Consider the following 25946-nt stretch of genomic DNA (forward strand, 5'->3'; position numbering starts at 1 on the left):
TAGGTTTGTAGTCAGCGACTACAGAGCTCGAGTTGTAATTTTAAGTTGTTAAGCTGTTTTTAAGTGCTGACGATATAAACATTTGGAGAACGGCTGAACATATACAGTAAAGGCAGAAAATACATCCCTATACTTACTTATCAAGTTTCAATTGATACTTCTGAGTATAAATTTATGGAAAGAGGAGATACTCATTACAACAGCTAAATTAACTGTAACTTTAACAAACCCTTTAAACCATGAACAGTCGGCAGAGGACAGTGTTTCCAAGGCTACAAACCGCCTTTAGATGTCAATCATTTCCTTTAAGCCAATCATTTACGAAGGGCGTCGAAAGAGAACTAATCACAGACGAGAACTAACCCGGTGACGTTTATTTCAATCCACCCTACACGTTGCAACCCGGAACCGGTTACTGGCCTTTAACTATTACACAGGAAGTCTTCTTTTAGTGACAGTTTTTAAACCTTATTTCTACGAGTATAGTAATGGCGGTGGATGTAAAAGCACGATCTAAAAGATACGAAAAACTTGATTTTCTTGGGGAGGGTCAGGTAAGTAAAACGAGTAATGCACAAAGACTTTTTATCTTTTTCCTCAGTGAACACGCGATGATTGTATTGAGATTGTTGAACACGCTAATTTATAGTATTGCTTGTGCTGTGGTATAGTATGTATGTATGTATATATATATATATATATATATATATATATATATATTACTGTAAATATACTCGCACCCATTTAGGCATGCACATATATAAACGTTAGTTTAATAAAAGTTGTAAGTTGCCATTAGCAGAAATAACTTTTATACCTAACCTTGCATGAATTAAATTATATTCTGAAACTATTATTATTATTTTTTTTTTTTAGAAAATGCATTTACTGTAACAGTATAATTACAGTTACACTTTATGTGGTTGTCAAAGGGAAATAGTAAGGCTTTAGGCAATAAAATGAAAGTTCCATTTCAGGCTGTAAGGCTGCTCGTCATCACCATCATATTCATAATCGTCATCAATCAGAGTGTTGTCCATCACGGTTCTCCAACTTCCTCGTTTTCATCTAGTCAGCTAGCCTTCTTATTTCTCTTCTTTTTCTACTCGTGGTCTTTCTGTGATTCTTTCTAGCCAGGTTCTTGTTGGTCTTCCTTTGCTGTTTTTACTGCCCTTGCTTAACTCAAAGGTGTTCAAGGCCAGACTACCAGCTGATTCCCTCATCACATGTCCAGCATACTTCATCTTTCATTGTTTTAAATCTAATTGTATTTTTTCTCGTTCTGAGTAATACCTCTTTTGTTCATTTGTTTTTCAATCTTATCTGTGGAAATCCATTTTCATTACCTTCTTCAATTACATTGACATTTTGCTTCTGTAGGTCTAATTTGTTCTCAGCAATCAGTACTGTGTCATCTACATGTATTATATTGTTTAGTGCTGTATTCCTCCCTGATGTTTATTCCTTTATTCACCTCCAATGCAGCTGTTATTAAATATTCCCTTTATAAACTGAACAATATATGTGATAAAGAATATCTTTGTCTTACTCATTTTTTCTTACAAAGTATCTTGTGTTTCCTTTTGCAGTTCTAGTACAAGATTTCTTATTCAATAAGTGGCTTTGATTGATTTTCTTATATCTGGTATATATTGCATTACCTAGTAATTTATTATGTTTTGTTTAATTGAATGCTTTTCTGTTATCAATATAGCATAAATATAAGGCCTTCTATCTTCCAAAAGCTATTTCACTGAGCATGATTATTTGGAAAGTTGCATCTGTCGTTCCTTTTCCTATCCTGAAACCAACTTAATTCTCTGATAGATTTTGTTCTATTGTTTCTTCAACTCTATTTATCAGGTTAAGCAGTATGTTAGACGTTTGTGACGTTAAGCCAATCATTTGCAAGTCATCATAGTTTTTTGCTTTGCCTGTTTTTGGAATTGGACTAAATATACATTTTAGAAAGTCTTCTGGAATTATCCCTGTATTACATATTCAATTTATTAGTTTTGTTACTAATTCTATCCCTCTGTCATCTAATTGCTTTAGGAATAATTCCAGTATTTGGTCAGTTCCTTCTGTTTTTTGCAGGGCAGATCTGCAATCATCTGTCTAATTTCTTTTGTGTGTATAGAAATATTACTAATATTTCTTCCCAGCCTGATCCTTCTACCCTAGAGTCATTTTATAAAGTCTAAGTATACTCTGTTCATCCTTTCAAATTTTCTGTGCCATCTGTGATTACATCCCCATGCTTACAATTAATGCGAGTTGATATAGTACTATTCTTAGGTGTTTGATTATATAGTAACAATCTGTGCATTCTCACCAATTCTTTCTTTACATTCCTTTTCAAAGTTTTTTTCTTTGGCTGTTCTACATTCCTTTTGAATGTATGTGTGTACATCTTAATATATATTATTTCCAGATGCTCTGCTAAAGCAGAATTTTTATATTTCTTTCTTTGCTCCATCATCTCAAGGGTGTTCTGTGTCAACCATTCCTGCTTTTTATCTGCTCCGATGAGCTTATTACTATGTATACTAAAGTTAACAATAAAACAGTTCATGGAATGTTGTGTTAGGAAACAAATCTATCTGCATGCATGTATGTATGCTAATGTATGTATATCTCTTCCTTAGTTTGCTACAGTTTATAAAGCAAAGGACAAACATACAAATACTATCGTTGCTATTAAGAAGGTGAGTTATTTTTTTCCTCTTTTGTTTTAGGGTGATGTCATTTGTTTTTAGTATTTTTATCTAATAAATCTTAAAGGTAGCAGTAGCTTTTCATGGGGATAGATCCTCTGAAGCTGTAATTACCTCCTCTTTATGATAGACTTTTTTTCCTAGTCGAAAATTCAATGTTTTTACTATGCTTTGCACCCTTTATAACTATTGCCAGCTTAACCAGAATAGCAATTTCCTTCTCTAAATTTCTCACCACCACTTTGATACACCGCTCCTTTATCTTCCCTCAAAAATACTACCTCAGTATTAGAGCGCTTGTTTACTTAAACATCATGGCATTTCTCCTTACATGACAAAATCATGTAAACTTATTTCTCATGTTCATGTAATGTGTACCTTTAAACACCAATTCTTTTTAACTTGTCTGTCCCGACAACTGCATAAAACATATTCCAGCTGATCTTTGTGCTTTAACTCTTACTATTGTATTAGTTTTAGTGTGTTTTTTTTTTTGTTTTTTTTAACAAGGTGTGAATTATTATAGCTCCTCTTTTGGAGAGCAGCACATTTGTGGTTTCATCCACATAGTGTTTTGGCAGACTGCCTTGACACAAAATGGGCATGATGGCTACCATATAAATTGGTGCTTTTTCAATTCTCTGACTATTGGACAACAAGCAGAAATGTTGCCAATAATTAAGAATACAACTTAAAAAAAAAAAAAAAGGGGTCTTGGAAGGAGGTAATTGCATAGACTGTTCCTGTCAAAGGTCACAATGACACCTATTGCCAGGTATAGTTCATTAAAACAATTAATTTCAATGATGCTACATAACATTCTCAAACCCCCTTAATCTATTTTGGAGTGACAGAGGCTGGTGCCTTTCACGTTAGCCCTGGGAACAAAGTAGGAATTTATGTGATGCCTTGTGTTTTCTCCATTGTGTTGTAATTAAAATTGATGTGCATTGATGATCTAAACCGCATTCCTACTTTATTTTTGTTATACTTTTAAGTCATTTCTTTAAAGTTTATAATTGGTAAACCACATAATATGCTAGCTAATTTTAAGGTAGAGCTTAATGCACTGTTTATAGACTTTATATGAGGCAGACTTTGTATGCCATAGAAAATAGTTTCCATACATACTCACCTATTAGTCGACCTCGCAGATAAGTCAAGTGTATTGTTTAAGCCGAAAATTATGAAATTTGTTATGACCCGCGTATAAGTCGAGGGTAAAGCTTGACAGCCTATCAAATTCTTTGAATTTCATAATTATACCCAATGTACCTGGGCCCAGACTTTTAACATTTTAATCTTTTAAGAATTTTAGTAAGCCAAAATTAAAACTCCAAAAACATTTTTATTCATTTACTTAGTTAGAATATTTCAATTAAATTCGTATTCAAATCCCTCGCATATAATAAAGTGGCCCTAAGTGTCTTCTTCAAATCCTTCAAAGTCTGACTTTTCCTCATCAGAATGTCCGAATAAAACGTGAAGATTTTCTTCCGTGACGTCATCAGCATAAACATCATCCTCTTTGCTGTCGCCGATTGTTGAATCATCTGCTGCTGATTCTTTGTCTTCATAGATGGCATCATCTTCTGATCCATCCATAGCATTACTGATGCCGCATTTCAAGAATGACTTTTTGATCATTTCTGGTGGAACTGAGTCCCAAGCTTCCTTTACCCATTTAGCTACTAAATCAATGTCTGGTTTCTTCAAATTCCCTCCTTTTGTTAATTTTACTTCTCCAGAGCACATCCACATGCTGCATTCTCTGTCCTTGAATGGCTTGTTCAAACAAACATCTAATGGCTGGAGCATCGATGTCAATCCGCCGGGAATAACGGCTAATGTAGTAGCCATTTTCCTGGCTTCATTCTTCACATCCTCTGATGTATGAGCACGGAACATGTCCCACACCAAAAGTGACGGGCATTTACTTTGCCCTGCTCCTGATCGCCTAGCCCACACATCTTGAAGCCACAATTTCATTCCAGCCTCATCCATCCAGCCTTTGGGGTGTACACGAACAGTAATGCCTGCAGGGAATTTTATGTTCTTTGGGAATCACAAGGCAGGAACCAATCCCGGGCAGGGCGCCAATCCACCACAGGACACACCCACACACCAAGCACACACTAGGGCCAATTTAGAATCGCCAATCCACCTAACCTGCATGTCTTTGGACTGTGGGAGGATGTTTTTGATTATTTTTCGGACAATAAAGTGCACTTAAAATCCTTTAATTTTATCAAAAATAGACAGTTCGCCTTGTAATCCGGTGCGCCTTATGTATTAATTCTGGTTGTGCTTACTGACCTCGAACTGATTTTATGTGGTACACGGTGCTCAAAAATCTGTCAAAATGTTTTAGAATGACTTTGGTAAGCTACGAAGCTGCACCGCTTGATAGATTGTTGGAGAATTACGGCTACCGTAGTCAGGAAGTTTACATCAGGAGACCAGATGGCTTTTTCCACAAATCTGTCTCTATTGATCTGCGACTCTATGCGCGCCCATCTCACCGATACTGTCAAAATCCAAGTGAAGCAAACTAATTTGGAGCTTGCCATCATTCCGGGTGGATTAACCAAAGAACTCCAACTGTTAGATATCGGTGTCAACAGGTTGTTTAAAGTTAAATTGCGAGATGTGTAGGAGCATTGGATGATGGTAGGCGAACACACATTCACCAAGACAGTAAGGCAATGCCAGGCAAGTTACGCCACTATCTGCCAATGGATTGTGGATGCCTGGGCTAAGGTATCAGTCTCAAGTATCTTTGAGCTTTCATCACTAAACAGCCAAGTAACAGCAATGAGACTGACTCGGATAATGACGAGAGAGATCCGGGCATGCTTGACGCTGAAATCGCCCAACTGTTTACCACAGACACTGAGGATGAAGAATTTCATAATTTGTGGAAGAGGTTTGAACTGAAAAAGTGAGTGTATTGTTTTGTATTTTATGTTACAACTGAGCAATGTTGAGAGTTATTGTGAATGAGTTGAATAAAGTTTGACTTATCTGTTTTGTTTCGCTGAATGCGCTTTATAATCCGATGCGCCTTATGTATGAAAGTAGACCCATTCATTGATATTGCTCTTTAAAATCTGGTGCACCTTATGGTCCGAAATACTGTATGTTTCTGGTTACCGCCATCCTGGCAGCTAATGGTATGTTTGTTATCCAAAACCTGCAAAAGCTAATGCTCAAATTCAAGTGCGGTATTTCACAGTTTAAAGAATTATTTAATGAAATTAGTGTTGTTAGAAATTAGTCGACTTTGTGTTTTTGAATGAATTTTAAGGCATACATTTTTCGACTTATACATGAGTATCTACGGTAATTTTGCAATGCTTTTTGTTAGTGTTTTAATTTGGTCAACAGGAAATACCTCATTACTATTAAATGTCACTTATATAATCCTTATTCTGGTTTGATTTGTGAATTATGTGTATTTTATTGCTCCTATAATACTGTATAATGCCAAGGAGGAAGTCGGAGGGTGGTGGTTTGGTGCAGTAGGATTAGGTTGTCAGAACTGTGACTGTGTCTGACTTGGTCATCATTGAATGTGCAACCGTGAGCAGTTCATTTTTTCCAGAGATTTTGCTGTCTACATTTTTGTTTTTTCTGTCCTCTGTTGACAATTGGCCGTATTGTAACAATGATATTAACAGACTTGCATTGTTGTTATCCTTGTATATTAATCATTTTGGGAGTATTTTATATACTGTGTGTAAATCTGTAATTGTATGAGTGCATTATGTAATTTGTAAAGTTTATAATGTGTTTATTACCTGTAAACTTGGTACATACTCTGTGTCTATGCTCAGTAAAGAGTGCTATACAAAAATAAATATAAATTGAGTATGTTGTGCTCAATTACTCTTGACTTACTTGCTTTAAGAAATATAATTGTTTGATCTAATTGTATCTTAGTTACTTGAATGCTTGCTGTAAAATATAAATTTAAATGAGAGATTTAAAGAAATTATAGACCAGTAGTTCTAAAATAATTCATAAAAACTTGTTTGCAATTTTGTGACCCTCTGTTTCACACAAAGAGAACTAATCAGTAAATAATCTCTCTGACATTTGATGAATTCCTATAAATCGTACAATCTTGTTGATGCCAAAGGTAAATATTGGGAGTCTTAATAAAAGAGTTAGTCGAAAAACGGTGGCAAAGGTGGCAAAACACCTGGCAAAGGTTTTCTTAAGACCTTTTTTAAGAACTCCTGGTTTAGAGGTGTGCTGTTTTTGTTATCTATTAAAATAATATTCTACTAATGCAAATTTACATTGTGATTCGGCTTGAAAATATTGCCTTGTAAGTTCTTTTATTTATTTTTTGGCTTTTTTTTTTTCTATCCTTCAGATTAAGCTTGGCCATAGATTAGAAGCTAAAGATGGTAAGCTTTGATAATTGTTTAATAAAAGTTTCATCACAAGGATTTTTTTTCCAATATGGCTCTTTTTTTCATACTGTCCAACACCCTGTATACCTTCTGTTCAAATCTGTGTATGATACTATTTTTGCATCCTCTTATGGACTGACATCTCACCCAGGGTGTTACCATGTCCTGCTACTTGTGCTGCAACATCAGAAAGAATAGCAAGTTAATTTAAAATTTTTAAGAAAATCTGTCCTTACAAATGTGAAATTTCCCATGTGAACTTGTGCCTTTTCAGTTACCTCATTTATACTGTTTCAGCAAAAATTGAAAGGATTTTTAAAAATTCATTGTTTGGCTGATTGTCAACATTCACAAATAGGAAGGAACTTTTGAGTAATTAAGCAAATAAATTTCTGAAGTGAAAAAAGGTTAAAGCAAAAATGTAGCCTTTTGTTTTAATTTTCAGTGCTTTGGAGAATTTCAGCAATTTGATTTCTATTACATTAACTTATCCTAAGCTTCAAAATAAACTAAAAGGACCTCCTCTAATTACTACCTTTAAATCATAGCTCTGCAGACTTTACAAAGCATTTCTTTAGTTTTAAGTTGTTTGTGAGCATCTTTTAGTTTAAAGGTTTGATTAAAGAGCTAAACTGCTGTGCCAAATCATAATTAATTACTATACACAAAGTATTGTACATGTCATTCAGTCCTTTTACTTCTTATTAAACAAGTGCATCTTCAATAGAAGTTGCATTTTGCAAGCATGTTGATTAAATATAACAGCTGGGGAACATAGCTGGGTCTGTAAGTTTAATTTCAATGCAAAATGTTTTATACAAAAACAATCCTTTGTTCCTGATGCTAGTTGATGAATGTGAAATAAAACGTTTTTTTTTTTTATAAGTGAGATGCCGATATATTAATGTAGTTTTAATGTTTTTAGTTTCTCATTTAGAGATGTTTCCTAATTATTTAATTAGTTATTTTTAAGTTGCTAAACATAATAAAATGATTAAACATTTTCAAATATGACATGGTTTTATCCATGTAAAAATGATCTATTTTAAAATGATGAGTAACATTTAAAATGTGGACTAATGTGAGGTTATATAAATGAGTGACAGCAGATTTATACTGAAAATTAAAAAAAATATTTTTCTGTCAGTGTTCATCAGTATTTCATTTTGCATTTTTTTTTATATAATGAAGTAAAATTTTCCTTGAATATGAAAATTAAAAATAGTTGTGTATCTCTATCGATAAACCTTAATACTATGTATAAGAGAGAACATGCTAATATTTTGGCAGGTATTAATAGGACAGCCCTTCGAGAAATCAAACTTCTTCAAGAATTAAGTCATCCAAATATCATTGGTGTAAGTATATGAAAGGTATACATTGTTGAGTACTTTTGTTAAAGCTTTTTATCTTTTGACCTTGAATAATTGAAGAATCGCTGTCAATAGCACAAGCATTTATTTTTTGATAATAGGTGTTTACACACATTGTTGATAGGTGATCTGCCCAGGTGGCATAACTGGAACCTTGGGCACGTTAGATTTTATGGCCTGGGTAGGATTGTTCAGAGAGAGAGAGAGAGAGAGAGAGGAATTGTCTGCTCCCATGTGCCATTTGGACCATAAAGGAACACTTCACTCTCCCAGTCTAAGCTTTCCTATCTCTCTCTATCTTCCATCTTGAAAATTTTATTCAACCACACCCCCTAATCGAAAAGCTCTTTAGTTCAGTTTGGCCATATACGTGGATCATCGTGATAACAGAGTAATCCAAATCATCTTTCAAATCATGAATGCATAGCATGGTTAGTGTACATTTTGACTCAGAATCATGTAGTAAGTCAGTGCCAGGGAATGCAGCTACAGCTTTGTGGTTTTCTAGTTGGACACATTGACATTAAACTATGTTTTCTTTAATTTAACCTGAAAGTCCCTTTTTTTAGTTATTATCATTCTTTTAAACTTAATTTTTTAGTGAGTTCATTGCACAAATTTTATGGATCTCTCTGTTGCTGTTCACATACATTGTGCTTATTTATGTTGCATGTTTATTAACTTTCTAGTGCTGTGTTGTATTTGTAAATTGCGCAAGTGCTCATACTTTGCCTTCAGTAAAAGTTAGGAAAAATGTATTGAATTTCAAAATTTTACAGCTTGATTATATGTAAAAATAGGAGAATAATCACATTTTATGGGCTAAATTCATGTAAAAGACCAAGGGAAAAGTCAAAAAATTTGCTGAATTTTTGTATGGTCTAAACTACTCTTTGAACATATTTGTCAATCTGTTTGACAGCTCCTTGATGCTTTTGGACATAAATCTAATATAAGTCTTGTTTTTGACTTCATGGAAACAGATTTAGAGGTAAGATTTATTTAATTACGATTTGTAGTCTTTTTTTTTTTTTTTTTTAACATTTTACTTGATTTTTATAAGTAAACTGCATAACATGTCATTATTTAGGTCTGAACCCCCAAACCCTGATGATGATTCTTTCAAGTGCCCAGCCCCATGTGCCTTACTCCAACTTAAAGAATTTGTGCAACATTACCATAAAACATCCATTTTATCTTTGCTGCATAAACTAATTCATCTCCATTTGTTAATTGCCATGCACATAAAAGTAAAATCACATCCCAAAATAATTGCAGTCAACACTTATTTATTATTTTTTGTTTTGATTAGGGCTGAAATAGCAGAATTCTAATCAGGAATTATAGTGGATGTTCCCTCCCAACAAATTGTATATGTGCATTTTGTGTTTTCAGCTTTCAGTTTGCTGAAGTTCTGCATCCGTGTAATCTATGCACTGCATTGCTCCACTCTGTTTATTGGCCATATGTAATTAATTAAAAGCAGCCTTGTATATTTGCGATCATCTTCAATTAGATGAGCTCAGATTTCTGAGAATGTTTTTCCTGTTATATCTTGTTAGTAGGCTTTTTTTTCCCCAAAACAGATGGATCCACTGAAACTATGTAGAGTATAGCTCTTTGTTTAAGACTGTGTAGCTTGTTTGCACCATAATGTATTTAGGGCCTCATTTTTATTCATTGTGTAAAATTGGTGTCATAATAGTTAGCTCTCTGTATGGATCCAGCATGCTGGGTGGAATTTGCATATTCTAAAATAATCTGCAGATTTCATAATTTCACAATATAAAAAAGCATGAACTTAATGCATTGGACTTGAATATTTGTATATAGGGTAAATGGTCGAAACCATGACCACTGTTCTTTACTGTTGGTAATGCTTCTGGATTTAATAACATAATTCTAAAATATGCAGACTATGACAGGCTAATATGGTAACATACTGTATGAGTGGTTTCTCAATTTGTAGTGATCTAGCTTATCTTGCAGTAAGGAGACCAGGTTTCACATCATAGTTACTCCTTATATGAATTTTGCAAGTTCTCCCAATGTCAATTTCCTCCAGATGCTCTGGTTTCCCCCCACAGTCCAAAGATTTATAGGTTAGGCGGATTGGCATTGCTCAATTGGCCCCGTGTGTGCATGCGTGCAAGTGTGCGTATGTGTGTGTGTTTTCACCTTATGATGGAATGGTGCCCCATTCAGGTGTTCTTCCTGCCTTATGCTTAATGATTTCTGGGATAGTTCCAGCTGTCCCGCAACCCTGCTCTGAATAAGCAGGTTGTGAAAACTGATGATTGCATAGCTTATTGTAAGTATAATTAATCTATCTACTATGAAGACTTGGTTGATTTGTCTTTCTCAAGCAGCTAAGTTACTAAAGAGATGAATATGTATGTGGGTAGTTAGTTTTAGTGAGCATTTATTAGCTTCTTTGTACCGTAGAGTAGAAGTTAGGTATTATGGCAGGTTAAGCCTGTGATCAGGGCTGCAAAAGGATATTAACCAAATGTGCAGCTTTAAATGTAATTCTAATTTTATTTTTATTTTAAGGTCATAATCAAAGACACAAGCCTCGTATTAACTCCTGCTAATATAAAAGCATACATGTTAATGACGCTTCAAGGTCTTGAATACATGCATCAACACTGGATTTTGCACAGGGTAAGACCTCTTTGTGTTCTTTTTTTGCTGTGTACCATATTTAATATCCTGAGTGTGTGTGTGTATATATATATGTATATATATATATATGTATATAATTTTGTCTAGTATGTCTTTTTAAAAAATAATTCTTTCCTTCATTTCCTTCATTGAGTATGTGGTACAATTCACATACACATTTGATTCTAAATACTGACACAAAATCATAACATTTCAAACACAATATTTTTTTCCTAACTTGAATTTGAAGGCACATATCTTAATGGAACCTGATAGGACATTTTCCCTGGGTTTGTATCTTATACTACTGTGCATGAGAACTTCAAGATGCCTTTATGCTCTTGAGCTTAAGAGGAGACTTCCTCATTTACCATCCGAGAACATGGTATTCTCCCATGGAGTGTACTCTGTCATTGTAATGAATTAGTGTGTGTCTCCCTTGGCAAACCTATTTGGCCAATGAGGCTTATAAATGGAAAGTGGCATGGGATGCTACATTTCAGGAAATGAGTATGAACTGGATCATAAGGTTCTGAAGATGCAATACAGGAAAGGCCTAGTTTTGGGGATGCATTGTAGCAGTTTAAAAGACTTGGTCAGATGCTTGCCCCTAAGGTTATTTTTATTTATTTTTTTTTTAATTGATTTCAAAGAGACTTCACTGGGCTGGCCAAAATCCTGTTGGATAAACATAGTTTTTGCAGGAAGACCAATCAGCACGTAGCAATTCTAGTTGCTACTGATCTTTGAAGATGAATTCTGACCTTAATAATGAACACAGTGGAAATGACCAGATCCAGAGTTAGACAAACTTTTTGTACAGGAGGTATCTACCAGATTATGAAATTATTACATCCGCATTTTTTTTTTCTTTTTAAAATATTATTGATACATTGTACTAATAAACAAAGTACATGTTTTGCCAGAATTACAGTGGGATGCAAAAGTTTGGGCAACCTTGTTAATAATCATTATTTTCCTGTATAAATCGTTGGTTGTTACGATAAAAAATGTCAGTTAAATATATCATATAGGAGACACACACACTGATATTTGAGAAGTGAAATGAAGTTTATTGGATTTACAGAAAGTGTGCAATAATTGTTCAAATAAAATCAGGCAGGTGCATAAATTTGGGCACCACAAAAAAGAAATGAAATCAATATTTAGTAGATCCGCCTTTTGCAGAAATTACAGCCTCTAAACGCTTCCTGTAGGTTCCAATGAGAGTCTGGATTGTGGTTGAAGGTATTTTGGACCATTCCTCTTTACAAAACATCTCTAGTTCATTCAGGTTTGATGGCTTCTGAGCATGTACAGCTCTCTTTAACTCACACCACAGATTTTCAATTATATTCAGGTCTGGGGACTGAGATGGCCATTCCAGAATGTCGTACTTGTGCCTCTGCATGAATTCCTTAGTGGATTTTGAGCAGTGTTTCGGGTCGTTGTCTTCTTGAAAGATCCAGCCCGGCGCAGCTTCAGCTTTGTCACTGATTCCTGGACATTGGTCTCCAGAATCTGCTGATACTGAGTGGAATCCATGCGTCCCTCAACTTTGACAAGATTCCCAGTCCCTGCACTGGCCACACAGCCCCACAGCATGATGGAACCACCACCATATTTTACTGTAGGTAGCAGGTGTTTTTCTTGGAATGCTGTGTTCTTTTTCCTCCATGCATAACGCCCTTGTTAGGCCCAAATAACTCAATTTTAGTTTCATCAGTCCACAGCACCTTATTCCAAAATGAAGCTGGCTTGTCCAAATGTGCTTGAGCATACCTCAATGTGCTTTGTTTGTGCTGTGGCGGCGAAAAGGCTTCCTCTGCATCACTCTCACATACAGCATCTCCTTGTGTAAAGTGTGCCGAATGGTTGAACGATGCACAGTGACTCCATCTGCTGCAAGATGATGTTGTAGGTCTTTGGTGCTGGTCTGTGGGTTGACTCTGACTGTTCTCACCATTCGTCGCTTCTGTCTATCAAATCTTTCTTGGTCTGCCACTTCGAGCCTTAACTTGAACTGAGCCTGTGGTCTTCCATTTCCTCAATATGTTCCTAACTGTGAAACAGACAGCTTAAATCTCTGGGACAGCTTTCTGTATCCTTCCCCTAAACCATGATGGTGAACAATCTTTGTCTTCAGGTCATTTGAGAGTTGTTTTGTGACCCCATGTTGCTACTCTTCAGAGAAAATTAAAGGAGGAGGGAAACTTACAATTGACCCCCTTAAATACTCTTTCTCATTATAGGATTCACCTGTGTATGTAGGTCAGGGGTCACTGAGCTTACCAAGCCAATTCGAGTTCCAGTAATTAGTTCTAAACGTTTTGGAATCAATAAAATGACAACGGTGCCCAAATTTATGCACCTGCCTGATTTTGTTTGAACAATTATTGCACACTTTCTGTAAATCCAATAAACTTCATTTCACTTCTCAAATATCACTGTGTGTGTCTCCTATATGATATATTTAACTGACATTTTGTATCGTAACAACCAACGATTTATACAGGAAAATAATGACTATTAACAAGGTTGCCCAAACTTTTGCATCCAACTGTATAATAAAATGCTTTGTATGCATCACATTCATTAGTATTGCCTAAACTTGCCAGAGCTGCAAATACCACCAAATATAAAGTGAAGCGGATGTATTAAATTTTAATTCCCTTATTATGAAAAAGTTTTCTGAAACAGGTCTGTGTTACTTTTTCATTATCCCAGTCTGGTCCACATGACCTCAGCTGTGTATGACAAGGCTGTTCAACGCTTTTTTTTTCTACAAGCAAGCCACTAATTCAAAACTCCACTTTAGTCTGAAATAAAACACTATGATGAATACTGTTTTTCTCATTCCATTTAGCAGAATATTTCTGTACTTTGACCACAAATCCGTATATGTTGGTTTCTTGGTCACTGTGTCTCTCTGTCTCTCTCACTATTGTTTATCGTGAAAATCCTTTATGCTGTTAATAGTATGGACCCTACCATATTTAGTGGTTAACTCTATTACAACATTATCATGTGTATTCCATGCTAAATACACTATTATTCCCATAAAGAAGACTTGTTTTACCTTTTAAAAAAGACATTTTAAGTTGAAGTTATTATAATTCATAAATGATCATTGTTATCTATTGCAAACATGTTTAAATATTTGTTTTTAGGACTTAAAACCTAATAATTTGTTACTTGATGAAAACGGAGTTTTAAAAATTGCTGACTTTGGTTTGGCAAAAGCTTTCGGAAGTCCCAACAGGGTCTATACTCATCAAGTTGTAACAAGGTAAGTTTGTTATTCATTTGGTTCTTCTGGATTGTTAAATTTTAATATTGATTTTGTCATGTTTTTCTGCAAGGTTTTAAAAATGTCTTTTACATGCATTATGCAGAGTTTCAGTTAAGTGTTGCGCACATCATTACCAAGAGTTGGCTTCCTTATTTCTCCTCAGAAGAACTTGTATTTGTTGAGAATTTGACCTCTCAAAATTTGAAAAGTTCCAAGAAACTGTGTAATGTCTAACTTCGTTATATGGCAAGATCTGCAAATTGAATGATGTAAAGTACTGTACTGTATGTCTACTCTACTCATTAAATAGCCCTTTCCATCTTGTTACACTCATTCTTGATTGTGCTGAGACTTAGTTGCATTAAGATCAAATTCATTATTGTGTTTCTTGAACAAGTCTTAAAATTTCTTAGCCTTCTCCAAAAGACTTTTCTTTCTTCAAGTCAATATTTTATATCCATTTAAGCATGTTGCTGCCATATTTGGATGCACTTTACCAAAACAATGTTTTTAATAAAGGAAGCTGTTTTAACATTTCAATGTCTCTTGGTAATTTCTTTTCTTAAATATCTACAGTGGCATTTTGACTAATAAAAATTTGAATTAGAGATTTACTATAATTGAAACAAATGCATTTTCACATTGAATTTTCTGGTAATTTCAATTAGAGAAATCTTCCATTATGACTAATTGAAATTTAAAATTTCAGATACCTGAAATAAAATGTTTATTAGTCTAATTGAGAATTACATGCATCTTTAATATATTTAAATTATCAATATTAAAATTGTAATTTTTGATATGTAAAATTTACCTTTAAATTGGCCTAAAGGTTTTTGGAAATATTTGACTGGTTAGGATACAATAAAAGTATCAACAAATTGAAAGCTCTATAGAAGTCAAAGGGAAATCTTCCTAGTTGTGTATATATAACCCTTTCTTCTTCTGATTTGCCCACTCACACATTTTCCATTAATGCTGCCTGCTTGTAAATGACATTATAATAAATATAAACAATGTCACTGATAGATCAGTCAATTACACAGGAAGGGCTGGACTCCCTAATAAGATGGCCAACCATTGTATGGCAGCATTTATTTACTTATTGCTTTCAGGATGGTAGCATTTATAATATAAGCAACAAACTATTAGAAAACATTTTGATAATCAATTTGTATTGCCTGCCTACCAACATTTATTTAATTTGTAAAATATTTAATTGCATTCTTGATTAGTAAATAGATTACTGCATTTTGTAAAATGTACAGGAAGGTGATTTTTTTTTTGTTACATTTTTTTAACCATAATTCCATTTACAAGATTCTATCCTATATTTTGTGTGTGTGGTTTTATATATAAGAAATATTTTTTGTATCTGTGGTTTTAAGGTTGCACGATAGGTTAGTGTTGCTATCTGACAGGTCAAGACTCCTAGGTTCAAATTTTGACCAGAACATTGTATTTAGTTAGTGCTTTCTTATTTTGTTCACATGGAGTTCCTCAAGGAACTAGTAGTGTTCTTTCACATCCTAAATAAATGCACGTGAAATTAGTTGATTCCTCTAAATTAGTATGTAGATCTGAGAGAGAGCCTTGCGTTCTGCTGCCTTCCCTTATCCTTGAACCAGAAACTGCCAATCCCCACCCCCATCCCAGTCCTAATGAAATATTGACATAATAATGTATGGGAAATATGGAGGAAATGAATACATTTGTAGGTTTGTATCTGTTGTACTGGAAACTTAAACTTGAATCTTATAATTTTTGTGTTTATTTTTTTTAAGATGGTACAGATCACCAGAGCTCTTGTTTGGTGCAAGAATGTATGGAGTTGGTGTGGACATGTGGGCAGTAGGTTGCATATTGGCTGAATTACTCCTTAGGGTAAGCATTAACTTATACATTTAGTGTTATGTCTTCAACTAAAAAAATATCATTTGGTAAAATTTTTTGTGATATAAGGGGGTCGGGCTGGGGTTAGGTGCTGCGTGGGTAATGTCAATACATAGTGAGATGCAGGTGTTTACAGGTACACACCCTGATGTACAGTAATTCTGCACAACATAAGTTATCTGTTTTTGGCATTAAACATTTTACATTATATCTGTCATTTTTATGTAGATAGTCACTTTGACTTATTAATGGATCTTGTTTATCTTTTGACTCCATCTACAGTATGTGCCACATTATCACATGATTTTGGTATAAACCTCAAACTTTGATAGAATAAATTATTGGACAGTGACAGAGAAGAGTCATGTGTATTTAAGCAATCCAAACCCATTCACAAGCATTTCTGTAATTGTACCTTTATCCCATTTTCATGTTTGTATGTTTTTAGTTGTGTGTTTGTAGATTTTGTGGTTCTGTTTATAATTATGCTGTTTTGATGCTGCTAAAATATTTCACTCAAATACAACCTACTCAAGATCTTTGTTCCTGTGGTTGTCTTCTGTCACTAACAAAGAATTTTCTCCAATGAGTCATAAAAATGGTAAAGACAAACCCTAAGCTCATTAAGTTTCTTCTAAAACAGGGGTCTCCAAACTTTTCAGCCCATGAGGGCCGCATTAACTATCAAACAGCAGTTTGAGGGCCGACTACACACTCGAGGTCCAAATAAAAAAGAATCAAAACATAGATGTTGTTTTTAATTATTTAATATTATTTCATTCAGTTATTATTTAATAACACATTGATACACTACACATGAACACCTGTATTAGTGGGAATGGTGAAATTGTTTCGTGGATGCCAAAATAGCAGACATTTCTGGCTTTAGATTTGATGTCCCCAACATCAACAGTGCCCTGAGATTATCATCAGACAAGTTCGTTCTCAAATTGTTCTTCACGTATTTCATTCTTGAAAATGTTTGTTCACACAAGTATGTTGTTCCAAAGATTGAAAGGTACCTTGATGCAAAAGTTTTGACATTAGGAAAGTCTTCCTTGGGCAAAAACTGGTAAAAACCCACCAGTCCTTCTTTGAACTTGTCCCTAAGGAAGTCATTTGCTTGCAACTCAGTGACCTCCAGCTGCAGTTCATCTGGGCAACTGGCCACATCTGCTTCAAATGGGTTTTGAAAAAGTCTCACTTCTTCTGCCTTTGAATCCAAGTCAGAAAACCGCTCCTGAAACTGCAGCTGATCTCGCATGCAAATGACGTGGGGAACTCAGCTGTTGCTTCAGCCATGAAGACCTTGCACTGCTGAAAGTGCGTCAAGTTGTTGGCCTGTCCTTGTTCCAAAAACAAGACAAGTTTAGATCTGAAGGCCATTTAGGTGGGTGTATAGATCAGAAACTAGATTTTTCTCTCCTTGTAGTTTTAGGTTCAGAAAATGTAAATGACTAGTTATGTCTGTAGCAAAGGCCAATTTCCATACCCACTCTTCATCAGATGGCTGTGGCTTGCCTTTACTTTCCAGGAAGTCACCTATTTCCTTTCTTAATTCAAATACTCTGCTCATAACTTTCTCATAACTAAGCCAGCTTACTGCTGTGTAATATGGTAAATCTTGCGATTCTGTGTCATTATCTTTCAACATGTCTCTGAACTGTCTATGGTTGAGCCCATGTGACCTTATTAAATTCACCATCTTCACCACAGGATTCAGTACACTGCCAATGTCCACATATTTGGCACACAAAGCTTGCTGGTGAATGATACAGTGCAGGAACATTGGTTGTGGAATGTTTTTCTCATTACACATCTGGTTCACTTGTCCAACCAAGCCTTTCTTTATGCCAGTCATGTTCTTTCCTCTATCAACAGTCAGGCAACTGAGGTTAGTCCAGTCCAAGTTATAATCGGCAAAAATTATTTTCAATTCATTGAATATATCCTGTCCGGTAACAGTGCCATACATGCTATGTATGGAAGCCAGCTCTTGTGTTATGTTCAGGTCTTCATCCACACCTCTAATGAACACAAGCAGTTGAGAGGTGGAACAGCTGTCCAGCGATTCATCCATTGCAGTTTAAAAATGGCGAAACTTGCTTGCATTTTTCGCTATTTGAGTCACAATGTTTTCACCCATGTCTGCAACACGGCAGGCAATAGTATTTGCACCCAAAGCTACATTTTTAAATTGTTTTGACTTTTCTGGGCAGAGTTCCTCAGCCACCTCCAACAAACATTCCTTCACTACTTCACCATCTGTAAACGGTTTGCCACTTTTAGCCAGGACGTAGGCAACTTTATAACTGGCATTAGTTAAGGATTCATTTTCATTTGCGCATTTACAATGCCCTCTGAGATGTGAGTTGATTTTGTAATTTAGAAAATTTTTCGGTGCGAACTTTACCCTCCAACTGTGCATATTTCTCCTGATGTCTGCTTCAATGATGACGGCGCAGGTTGTATTCTTTCATCACAGCCACGGTTTCGTTGCAAATCACACACAATGCTTTCTCGCCAGATTTGATGGAGAAGTATTTCAAACTCCATTCTTCTTGAAATTGCCGACACTCATCGTCTGTTTTTCTTTTCCTCTTCTCGGCCACCATTGGGCACTAAAATAAAGTGACTTCAACATGAATAAATAGTGAAACTGAAAGTATCTTGCACACAATATCACTCAAAAAACCTGATTATGTGAACTAATTTCGTCGCAATTATAGCTGCAAATGACCCGAAACAATTTTTAAAAAATTCTTATGATTTCTTAAGTTAAACTTATCTGAATATAGTCTGCAAATATATCCACTTATGGTAGAGAGATTGTTGCTTTTAATGTTTCCTCTTCAGAATATTCGGAAAATTCTTGTTAAACTAACAACATTCCCAATACTTTATACACACTGGTAAGTAATTACGCGAAGGGAATTATCACTAAATAAAATAGAGTGTAACATGTTTCGCAATTAGACGCTAACTGACACCAACACCTCCTCATTGCAGCAGTCCACCGCAACTGGCAAACTGTGATCAAAATAATCAAAAATAAGTCTTGAACAAGCAGCAAACCATTTAAAAACTCTGCCACAAGATGGCGTTATATCATCTCATTGACTGTGAACAGAAGTAGAAAAAGTAAGCAGCGAATAAGGTTTTGCAATGTAGTGATCGGTTGAAAAACATAACACACTACTGCGTGCCTCTGTTTTAATTCGGTAAAAACGTAACGTCCACACAAGCGGCGGCTGATCTTGGCAGGATACACGTAAATTTCTGTAATTTTTTTCCATAGATAAAAAAGTCTCCACGGACCGGATGAAAGGGGCCTCGCGGGCCGCAGTTTGGAGACCCCTGTTCTAAAAGATTCTCAATGTACTGTATTCATTAGGACTGAGAATCACTATAGACCTTTTAGTTCAGTACAGTATTGATATTTGGAGACAAAATGGTCCCAAGTTGTGATGAATTAAATTTATAAATTGCTTTGACAAAAAGTTGAATGTTGTTGATGTAATCTGAATACTATGTTTCATGTCTTCTCACAGATGTTTCTGTGAAAAAAAACTTTACCTTCATATTGTCTTGAAATTTCCTTTTCTACATTGCTGGGTGTCACTAGAAGATCTTGGAGCAACTCACTCTTGTGTCACTGTAAAAAATGAAGCCGGAAGTGTATTAGTTCAGTATTGTAAAGCTATAATAACCTCTATTCTAACAGCAAAATTAAAGTCTGAATAAACGGGGATGTGTCCAGTCTTTGAACACCTCTGCATAGAAAGTCCAAGCAAGAACTGCAATCACCTCATGTTGTTAGTACTGTACATAGGCACTGTTCCTTTTACGGGGTGTGTGTGTGTGTGTGTGTGAGTATGCAGTATACATCTTGGTAAAAACAGTATTAATGTGCCTATGCACTTTTTCTCCGCTTCTCACTCAGGTGCCATTTATACCTGGAGACACTGATCTAGATCAGTTAACACGTATATTTGAAGCACTGGGCACTCCAACAGAGGAGAAGTGGCCTGTAAGTTTATTTTTGTGTGTGTGTATATGTATTGCTTGTTTTCTAGCTTATTTTATTCACTATAGTCTTATTTTTCTGAGGTATACTTCTATTTGTAAGCCTAGAATGGTTTATATGATGATTTTAATCTGAGTACAGTTGAATTGTAGCACTAGGTGACATGTAAATAAAACCCAAAATCTAATGCTTTAGACACATCATGTAAATATATGCAGTTGTATGTTAATTTTATAAACCTGAATCATTTCTTGATGTGTCAAGGTTTTAAATTCCAGATTCCAACTAGATCAGCTAGGTCAGCGAACAATTAAAAAAAATATATTTTAATTATTAACATCTAAGTATCTGTTCATGTCTTGAATTAGTTTTCTGTGTATTTAAATACCTGCCTAATATACTAGGCATAATTCTGAATAGAATAACTAAATATGCACTATAGATCTCACGTTTTATGTGACTATTATGTATGAAATATTTCTAAAATCGTATGTTTTTGATATTTATCAATATTCATTTCAGGGTATGACTAGTCTGCCTGACTACATATCATTCAAAATGTTTCCTGGAACACCACTGGAACATATATTTAGTGCAGCTGGAGATGATTTACTAGAGCTTTTGCAGGGACTGTTCACATATAATCCCTGTACCAGAACAACAGCAACTCAGGTAACCTATTTTATATGTTTGTACTTAATACTTACTTATTTGTAGTGCATATATGGATCCATTTTTATCAGGTGGGAGTTGCCCCAGATGTAATAGCTGTTTTGCAGCACATGAACATAAAACTTGATGACTTGCTGAAGTTTACCAGGGCAATTCCTGGGATTATAAAATCAGTAGTTGCCAGTGGTTCTAGTAAATGTGCAACACATTTGATCAGTAGACTAGTTAGCCTGACACTGTTTAGTAAGGCCCAGAGTGCATAGCTTTTGATATTTTGTTTCCCTTTATTTTAATTTTTTTTTTTTTGTGTGTTGTTATTACCTTCCAGGCTTTGTTTTTTCTTATTAAATCCCCTTCCTTCCATTTACTGTACTGGTTTTGATGTTCTTAGAGTTCAGGGCCTTCTTCTTCATAGAATTAAATTTTATAGTCCTAGTATTTATTGTCAGGCTTTTGAAAATTAAAGAAAACTTCTTGTTTCCATGGTTTGCTCTTTTGAAGTCTTATGTTTCTCCATTTCAAGTGAAAAACTGTTCAGTTAATGTCGGTGTGGAGCTGAAGCATTGTTAAGTCTGTGTGAGGTTTTTCCCTCAAGAGCATCACCAATAACACTCTTCACCCTGCTTACTGACTATTCATCCCTTACCACCCCCTGCCTTCTGAAAAGAGGTACAAGGACATCTAGTTATTCATATCCAGATTTATTTACAGTTTATAACCACAAATGGTAAGCATGGTAAATTGACTTTCTGACATTTACCCAAGTATGTACTACCATTTAACTGTTTTTTACACATTGGGTGTTGCAACACTATATCCCACCTTACATTTTTTTTTTCCTCACAGTTTAGTGTCAGTCTTGTCTATGCAGTTTTTGCACTAATGATCTTTAGTACTTTTCGGATTACCTTGTGGATTTTGTGTATATTGTACAGTATATTGTGTGTTTGTCTCAATTTAGCATTCATGTATATGAGATTGCTATGTATAACAATTCTACCAACATCATATGACAATAAACAACTACTTGTATGTCTCATAGACATTCATATTAGATTAAATGAAAATTTAAAATTAGACAATTATAAATGAATGTACATTGCCCTGGCTAAGGGTGGTTTATACTTTGTACTTGATAAAATCAAAGAGTATACATAATTTAGCAGACTTTGTATTTGCTTATCCTGACTTTTAAAAATTTCCTGGTGAAAAGTATTTTAAGACTGTTTCGGATCTATAGCCGCCAGGATTTTCTCTGCTATCCCATACCCCCTGAACTGGTTGATTTTAAGATGGATGGATAAACATTCAAGTAATGTATTGTCGATTTGTGGTCATTCGCAGAAGTGATATTCTTGACAAAGTAAATGTTGGGGCGCCAACCCAGCTATCCCTGTTTATTTCAAATTGAACAAAAGAAAACAATCCTACAATGGCGTCAAAAGTGTAACAAATAATAGCCTTCTGTTAGTTCAGGATAAGTTAATTTTGGAAGTTCTTAGGTTATAAAGAGGCTCAGTTTCTCGGGTTGCTCGGTCGTATAGTGACACCTCCATCTGGATGGTTATGCTTTTTATGGCCCAGGGACCAGTAGTGGTGGAGTCAGTTTCCCTCACTGGGCAGTTTCTTGGTACTATGTAAGTAAAGGAAGACAATACAGTTAGCGGCAGTGACCCCTTTCAGCCTGGGGTGGAACTTGGAGGATGACCTTCTGATGCACATGCATGACACTTTTTTTTTTTTTAAATATGCTTTTTATACTACTGTTTTTTTAAGGCATTGAAGAAAAGGTACTTCAGTAACAGACCAGGTCCTACTCCAGGACCACAGCTACCAAGACCAAATTGTTCAACAGAAGCCCTGAAAGAACAACAAAACATTCACTTGGGTATTAAGAGAAAACGAGATGGCACTGAGCAAGGTGAAGTATGCTGCATGTACTTTAGTTCTTCACTTTAGAAACTGATGTTTCTAAGATTAAGGAGAGGAGGGTTGTATATTGTTTAATGTTTGTTATTCAGCTCCAGTGTGTAATACTTAGAATCAAAGTACAGTATTAGTATTTCATTTCTGGATTTTTAACCTACAATAATCTATCATCCAGTACATTGTTGATTTGTGGTTTGTTTAGTGCTTATTGGGAGTGTTGTATTAGGGGAATTGTTATCTTGTAACTTTGTTCTGATGTACTTGTTTGAATAATGTTAGATTATGTGAATGGTTTATGTTTAGCAGATATGTTTAAATGCAATTGGTAAAATGTTTGTTTGTTTGTTTATATATTCATTTATTTTATGAACATCTTTTATGTTTCAATGTTTACCTGGAAAATGTTCTTGTGAGCTATTGTATCCTTTTTTCCATCTTGTATTTAGTATGCATATGAAATTGGTTGGAAAAAAATAATCAGAGTAGGTAAATGTATAGAATCCATATTAATATTCATCATCAAAACAAATAAGGCTTTGACTTTTACTAAGAAAGTTGGCAGTGCTTAAGGTGTTCTTTTATCTTCTGATAGAGATTTTCATACTGAAACATTTTATTGCATCAGCTGTGGTAAGTGGTAACCATAGTCTCTTCAATGACAGTCATGAAATTTAGTTCCTAGTTTGTCTCTTTTGTAGCTTTAGTCCTATAATAAAACAATAAACTGGATTCGGCTACGGCACTAATATGCTGTGCTTTTGCATAGAGCCATGATCCATCATCATCCATTACTAGTGCATAGACAGGTTTGTCAGATTTGATAAGAGCTTATCAAAACCTTGCAGTAAAATGTTTCTTATTCTCAAGGATATGAAAGTATATTGAACAACAAGTAAATGTAGGCTAAAGACATGTTAATTACAACAGCTTAACGTTTTTATAGTGCATAAAGTATAATTAAAATGCTATTTTTTGGGGAATAGCTTAATGCATTAAAATTATGAACACCATTTGTAAGACTGTATTTACATACAATTTATTACTTCTATACATTTACCATGGGCAGCAAAATGGTAAGCACTGCTGCCTCATGAATCCAGCATCCTGAGTTCTCCATGTTCAGTTTTCTCTATGACACTCAGTTTTCCTTGGTGAGCTCTAGTTTTTTGACCCACATCCTTTTAAAATTGTCTTTGATGGGTTTAAGAATGCAACTTTATGTTAAATATTTAACTGTACAATACCCTTTCTGTTCTTTAACACTGTATAAACCATACAAAAAAGAGAATTGTTACACATACATGTAAAGTAGGAATGAAAACAACATTGATCTTTGTAACATGCCAGAACCATCTTCCTCTTGGCTCCAGTCATTTAGTTATTTATATTTATCGGCTATCTTAAGGTCAAAAATTTAAATAAACATTCAGAACCCATATGTTAAAATTTGTTTGAGCCACTGTTTGCCAGATCTGCTTGTGCTTTTGGAAGATTGTTGGACAACCTCAAACTCCTGTTGCTCTGCAAGGGCAGAGTTTGAGAATCCCTGAATTAGTGTTGGTGATGAGCATTTTTGTTTAATTGTGTACCCTTATTTGAAAGTTAACCGAGCACTTAAACTGCAGGTAATGAGTTTACCAAACTGTTTAAGAGAGTTGGTATTGTGGTGTCCTTTGTCTCTAGGAAGTAGAATTTTCCAATAGGGGTCTGTGTGGAGATAATTTTATCTTGTACCCACTTGTGTGTGCCATCTTTTGCTTCTTGTTAATGAGAAGTATCTAATGTAACTCCTGGAAAGAGAAATAGGAAATATGGGACAGTCACAGATCTCTAAGTTTTTTGTATGTAATGCCACAAACCATAAATTACTTAACTGGTTGCATTTTTTTCCTAGGGATGTGCTTTTTATGGGTAGTTAAATTTAGCGACTTATTTGCATGCACCAACACAAAGCATGAGCGAACTGCTGCTTCACACATTATTCATTTTTTTATAATAACTTTTATGCATTCACCCCATGAAAAAAATAATGTTCACTTTGTAGAAGAGGTTGACATGAGTACAGAGTTACAAAATGTGTTATGTAATATTAAACTTTTTTTGGCTTAAGGAAATTTATTATATTGCAAAAAGAAATTTAATATCAACTTCTCTGTTGCTTATAAAGGATACTTGTGGAGAATTGGATGTTTTTATCTGTGCTGTGGCCACAGAAGAGACCTATTGTTCTTCATCACTTCATCTTTTATCCTCGCTGAAAACATTGTGTGCAGGCTCTGTCTCAGCAACAGAATTTCTTGAGGATATGGTCCTATTCTGTCAAGAGATTTCACAATGTAATAATCACTATGATAAAAGTATATCATTGTAGAAATGTGTTTAGGTACTGTAGAAGGAATACTTGGTCAGAATAGAATAGGGTTTCCACTGAGCAGAGCCGTACAAAGTCTTGACAGACTATAAAATGGCAGTGACAACTAATAATAAACATGAGCGTGCAAGTGAGCTGTCACTGGCAGGGGCTGTAGTCTGTGGGCCTCAGAACAGCTACCAGCAGAAGCATTTACGGCTAAATGTTACATTCTGCAGAAACACTAGAGGGTGGTTGCCTTTGCACTTATCAGGGTTGTGTGGTTCTCTGTCAGCTTGAAAACACCCTGGAGAGTAATACTCCAGAGTCTTATTGGAGGAATGGCATTTAGGGACAATGAGTTGTTTACTAGAAGTCTCCTAATCTGAAAAGAGGCTGCAGGGAGGCCTGTTATTGTGTTCATGGCATCTTAATTTGTGTTATAGTAGACCACTTTCTGTACTATTGCTTGTTCCTTTAATATAAGATGGAGCTGATGATAGCAGGGTCCTTCCTGACCCCAGACATGATCCAGGAATTCATCCCAGACATAATCCTAGGATGGTACTTAAAACTCCTTCTAGTGAAGGGCTTGGTTAACATGGATT

General features: G+C 35.1%; 1 protein-coding gene across 1 annotated transcript in view; it reads left to right on the forward strand.

Moving 5' to 3' along the window:
• The first annotated feature begins 392 nt into the window (after positions 1 to 392).
• cdk7 (cyclin-dependent kinase 7) overlaps positions 393 to 25946 on the forward strand; it is a 31986-nt gene continuing 6432 nt past the window's right edge. Inside the window, exons 1-11 of the mRNA XM_039758368.1 lie at positions 393 to 554; positions 2649 to 2708; positions 7099 to 7132; positions 8429 to 8496; positions 9434 to 9502; positions 11065 to 11175; positions 14346 to 14464; positions 16252 to 16351; positions 20304 to 20390; positions 20910 to 21059; positions 22836 to 22980. Of these exons, the coding sequence (XP_039614302.1) occupies positions 489 to 554; positions 2649 to 2708; positions 7099 to 7132; positions 8429 to 8496; positions 9434 to 9502; positions 11065 to 11175; positions 14346 to 14464; positions 16252 to 16351; positions 20304 to 20390; positions 20910 to 21059; positions 22836 to 22980 (1009 nt within the window). The 5' untranslated portion in view covers positions 393 to 488. The remainder of the gene's footprint in view (positions 555 to 2648; positions 2709 to 7098; positions 7133 to 8428; positions 8497 to 9433; positions 9503 to 11064; positions 11176 to 14345; positions 14465 to 16251; positions 16352 to 20303; positions 20391 to 20909; positions 21060 to 22835; positions 22981 to 25946) is intronic.

Source organism: Polypterus senegalus, chromosome 7, assembly GCF_016835505.1.
Source record: "Polypterus senegalus isolate Bchr_013 chromosome 7, ASM1683550v1, whole genome shotgun sequence".
Taxonomy (NCBI): domain Eukaryota; kingdom Metazoa; phylum Chordata; class Cladistia; order Polypteriformes; family Polypteridae; genus Polypterus; species Polypterus senegalus.